At 40.4% G+C, this 5,000-nt stretch overlaps 1 protein-coding gene across 6 annotated transcripts in view; it reads right to left on the bottom strand.

The window, feature by feature from the left end:
- The window catches only part of DOT1L (DOT1 like histone lysine methyltransferase), a 189,243-nt gene that overhangs the window by 173,617 nt on the left and 10,626 nt on the right, over window positions 1-5,000 (bottom strand). For 5 of the 6 annotated variants that reach the window (XM_085886127.1, XM_085886131.1, XM_085886128.1 and 2 more), the window contains exons 2-3: window positions 1,873-1,916; window positions 1,629-1,703 (exon numbers count right to left, since the gene is read on the bottom strand). In XM_085886127.1, coding sequence (XP_085742253.1) covers window positions 1,629-1,703; window positions 1,873-1,916 — 119 coding nt within the window. Of the gene's footprint in view, window positions 1-1,628; window positions 1,704-1,872; window positions 1,917-3,538; window positions 3,578-5,000 lie in introns of those variants that run through there. The other variant, XM_085886126.1, reaches the window with a different exon arrangement.

Below are 5,000 nucleotides of genomic sequence, written 5' to 3'. Positions count from 1 at the left end.
GCTTGACCAAAGTTTCGAGGACAGACAGACAGATGGAAATGTCCAGAATAAGGGTGCTCTAAGAGCAGCCAATAACCTGTTTTCCAAATATATAAATGAATGATTTTTAACCCATTTGGGAAAATAAGATCAAATTTAACAACCATAAAAAATCTTCCAAATTCATGAAGATGTCTCATCGTTGGTTCAAGCGGATGTGGGAAAACCTGCTTACTTTTAAGATGCTCCTTACTCCCAACTTTTTAGATTATGATAATTTAATAATTTTTACAAAGTCAAGTTTTCAACCTGAGTATCAACTACTCTCACAAGGGTTTAATGCTGGTCTTCAAAAAGAAGATACAATCGGTTTATTTAAACTTCAAAAAAACCTAAATGATTATAACATTGAAGATATAATTCAACTATTTTGTGATACACAGAGATGTAAAAAGAAATCAAATCCGATAACTTGTATTCTTAGTGATAATACGGATGATATACTGTCTCCCCAAGATTTGGATAAATCAAAAAAGAACCTCGTTATCTTTGATGATTGTGTTAATGAGAGAAACCAAACGGTAATGGACAGCTACTACACAAGAGGGAAACGTTCTTCCTGTAATTGCATTTATCTTAGTCAATCATACTTTCAACTTCCTCGTCGCTCAATAAGAAACAATGCTCATACTTTTATTTTATTCAAGTTAAATTCAAGATATTGTTGTGGTTGACGAAATTCGCAAACCACCATTCAGGTCCCTTAGGTGAGATATCTCTGTAAGTATATGTGTAGTTAGGCCCAAACCCGTTGTTTAGAGGGAATAAATGTCATTCATGCGGGCTGCGACCCTTTTAGATGGGGCAGAGATCATTCTCTTATTTTGGGCTTTTTGGGCCTCGAGTCAGAGAGTTTTCCCCTTTTCCCCATTCATTTGAATGGCTGCCTCAGAAGCCCCTTTATCCTTGACTCACACACACCTGGGAGGGCTCCTTTGTACCTTCTGAAACCCGCAAATGGAGAAAACAACCAACGACACACAGACACAGTCACACGAGGTGGAAGTCAAATTACTTTCCAGAGCACTCTTGGTCGGTAACTGCAATGCTATTTTGTGACGTCGCTTTGATCTCCACATTCAGCAGGTCAACCATGGAAAAATCTCCCGCCCTCCCCTCCGAAATAGGATGCTAACCCATGCCTTTGTCCATGCTCTAACCTTCAAATGCTGAATATCAAGTAAAGAAGTCTCATGTGCCATTATTAAAGTCGTTGGTATGACTCAGCCAAGGTTGAAATCAAACTGCCGACCCACCAGACTCAGAGCGGATGACAAAGCACAATGCCACCGAATCTGGTGACGTAAAGCCTTCCACATAGAACACATCATTTAAGATGACTACCTCTGGCTAAAGACCACAAACTCATGGATAACAGTTATAAAAAAGGATCAATTACTTGCATGAACCATGAATGTTTAATTCCACTCAAGTGCAACTCGTAACTTGATCCTCAAGAAAGTGGGATGAACAATTAAAGCTTAAGACAGTCATGTCAACATCAGTTCGAGGATTTCAGCAAACAGACCAAATGAATAAATAGACAAACAAACAAGTCAATACATAACAAATAAATAAATGGAACACACCTCTTTGTGTCATAATCCTTGAGGACGTAGGTCTCCATCGCAAGCTTGAGCTCCGGTACCTCTTCACTAACCCACCTGACGTGTGAACATAAACGGACTCGATAAGGACACAAAATTCACCATTTCCACAAATACAACAAAATGACTGGAATCGATGATTTCCATCAATGCATTCAGGTCGATTCCATTTTGCCTCCTGGGCCTTTTGACCAGACTTTGCACCATTCCCGGGTTGCTAACTCACCGAATTGTTTCAATGATCTCATGAGCAGCATCGTGATTTTTGTCCTGCAGTGCAACATCGGAGAACAAATCACCATCAGCGTGGAGGCAGAAAAAATCAATCCATTTCCACATTTTTGTTGTCATGACTACAGAGCTGCAGCTTTGTTTTAAAGCACCTCATTACATAGAAATCCTTGTTATCTTAATTACAGCCTCGTTCACAAGGGCCATCTAACACTGCCTCATTATCCCGATGAACAACCAATACCACAGCTAGATTGTGGTAAGTGTAACATGGACCATGTGTTTCAAATAGGTCAGATTGTCATGGTCATGGTCATGTAACGGGAACCTGTTGGGCTTAAGATGTACGTATGTAATATGTGCTACCCAGGGGCGGTGATTGTTAACAATTAAGATAGCCAGGGAAAGGTTGTGTGGTGTACAACCTCCTGTTATAAAGGTGAGGTCAGGTGGAGGGTTTGAGAAAACGGCACAAACAAAGTACGCTCAAATCACGATGAACTCTCGGCATGTGCGCGTTTCCAAAGTCATAGAGATCATTTACGAAGATCAGGAATCGGACTGGGTCCAGAACGCTGCCTTCGGGCACTCCAGCCTTGACAGGGAGAAGAGATGAAAGGATTCCACTGAGTGCCACACGTTGGTTACGAGAGGAGAGGACGTCAGTAATCGACATGTTGATTTGACCTTGGATGCCATATGCAGAGAGTTTGGAGAGCAAGGCGGCATTCTAGACTGCATCAAAAGCACGAGATACGTCCAGAGAGACGGCTCTGATCTCACGTCTGATATCGAGGGCCTCCATCCATTGTTGAGAGTAGAAGCAGCACGTTCAAGATTGAGTTACCAGGTTTGAATCTGAATTCATGATTTGAGATGAGGTTATTGGAGAAAAGGAATTACTTTACGTCAACTGCAATGATGGTGAATACAGGGAGTGATGGGTTGGGGACGCAATATTTAGAAGCAAACACAGAATTGAGGTGTTCGTCCTTCTCACAAACTGAGTTGTCTGAGGTGCCACTTGAATAGAGCGAAGCGATGGGAGGGGGAGAATACACCACAGACTTAGCAAGGCACCATCAGGTTTTAGAGGAGGTAGACGAGTTTGAAAGATTATTCTTGAGGTTGAACAGATGTTGTTGCATGGCTTTCCTCAGAGGGGACACACACTTTCAACTCCAAATTAGATGGCTTGGGAATTTCTCAGCTCAATTCAAACGCACCCATCATGTTTCTAACAAGTAAATAGTTTTTTAAATATATATATATATATATATATATATATATATATATATATATATATATATATATATATATATATATATATATATATTTTTTTTTTACCTCCGTTCACGTTCGGGTTATGTTTTCACCCGTTTGTCTGTCTGGTTGTCTGTCAGCAGGATATCTCATAAAGTTATGGACAAGGTATGACCAAACTTGGTGGATGAGTTTGGTGTGTTCCAAGAACAAGCCGATTCAACTTTGGCTCAGGTACGGATACAGAGCCGGCCTATCGGTGGGATTAAAAAAAAAACCACATGTAAACTGTTCATCCTGGTGGAGGTATGCGCTCTACCGAACGGTGTTCTAGTTTTTAATGTAGGGATGGGCTCAATGGCAAAAGGTAAACAAACAAGGGAGGGATTGTTATGTACCATCAATAAACACCATTCCTCCATCATGCCGATTTAAGCAGCAGCACCATGTGTGAAACAGATCCCTCCAATCTTCATTCATTTTGAGAAAATATATGTCGTTTCACTTGAAATTAAGAGTTCTGGATACAATTTACAACCAATATCCGACCACTGGATGTCGGTGACTACAGAAGGACGGGGGAGTCTGTGTTGTGCTCGAAGAGCAAGCCGGTCGGGAGATTTCAAAATTATTAACGGGGGTAATAAAAATCATGGATTAGGATGGGGGATGACCTGAGACGGGTGTGTGTTGCATGCTTGAAGGCCTGGAAGGAAAAGTGAGAAATAACGGCCTCGAGGATGCGGATCGAGAGTTGGGATAAGCGTGGTGAATTTCAAATAGTCTCTTCACAACGCGGGCACAGTCTAACAATCACGTTACTCAACATAATGAGCATTGCAGGTGTCGTGGGTCCCTGAGAGGGTGTGAAGACGAACCGAGTTACCGAGCATGCACGGTTCAAAGGAAAATAGTGTCCACCTACAAAGGCAGTCATCGGGAACGCGAGAAAAAGAACAACCACTTGCGAAATATTTCAACTTGTCAAAATGCTACGTTGTGATGGATGCTGTAGCTTCAAAACGAACAGTTAACCTGATGTTAAGCTCGCTTGGAAATGAAAGGTATATAGATGGATTGAAGAATAATAATAATAATAATAATAATAATAATAATAATAATAATAAATAAAATAAAGAATGAAAAAAAAAAAACTAGAGAGATCAGAGAACACCTTACCCCACACAGTTTTGAGAAGAAAAATAAATGAATAAATAGAAATAAATATTTTTTTAAAGGACATGGTAAAGTCTCCAAGCGGCAAATTTGATTGGTCGAGAAGGCGTTAAAAAATTAAATATATTAAAAAAAAAATGAATATTTTGTCCAAGGACGGTGAAACGAAAGGTTTTTGAAAGTGTCAAAAAGACAATTTGTGTTTTCCAGTGTTCACCGGAAGTTTACCGCCCTCTATGTAGTGTCCTTTACACCACCCTATTTAACAGGTCACATCAGTTCTTCATGCCGGTTGTTTGTGTCCTTTACGCTAAGAAAGCAGGAAGTTTCCTGTTTGGAATGCTTTTCCATTTCGTTTCACTGTCAGACAAAAGAATAAATAAAAATAAAACCAATGTCACCCGCAGGGTGACCCGTATCTTGCCAAAAGGTGACCACGTATGACTTCTTTAAGGTCACACTGAGGTGAACAGAGCTGCTATCCACCAGGAGCGACTCCTTGAGGAATATCTGCCTACGAGAGATTCCGATGAGAATCGTTCTACAGAGTAACCATGAAAAATATGCGTTTGCCTCATAACGTCACCAAATGACGTCATAATGTCTCAAGCTTGACATATCTAGAAAGCACTCATCGAGGTGTTCAATTTGAGGTACTACACGATATGGTTCCTAAAACTTGAA

The sequence above is a fragment of the Eptatretus burgeri genome, chromosome 6, assembly GCF_056783735.1.
Source record: "Eptatretus burgeri isolate ZD-2024b chromosome 6, Ebu_testis_v1, whole genome shotgun sequence".
NCBI lineage: Eukaryota > Metazoa > Chordata > Myxini > Myxiniformes > Myxinidae > Eptatretus > Eptatretus burgeri.
The sequence above is the reverse complement of the archived record's forward strand: the minus strand, read 5'-3'. Positions and strand labels throughout refer to the sequence as shown.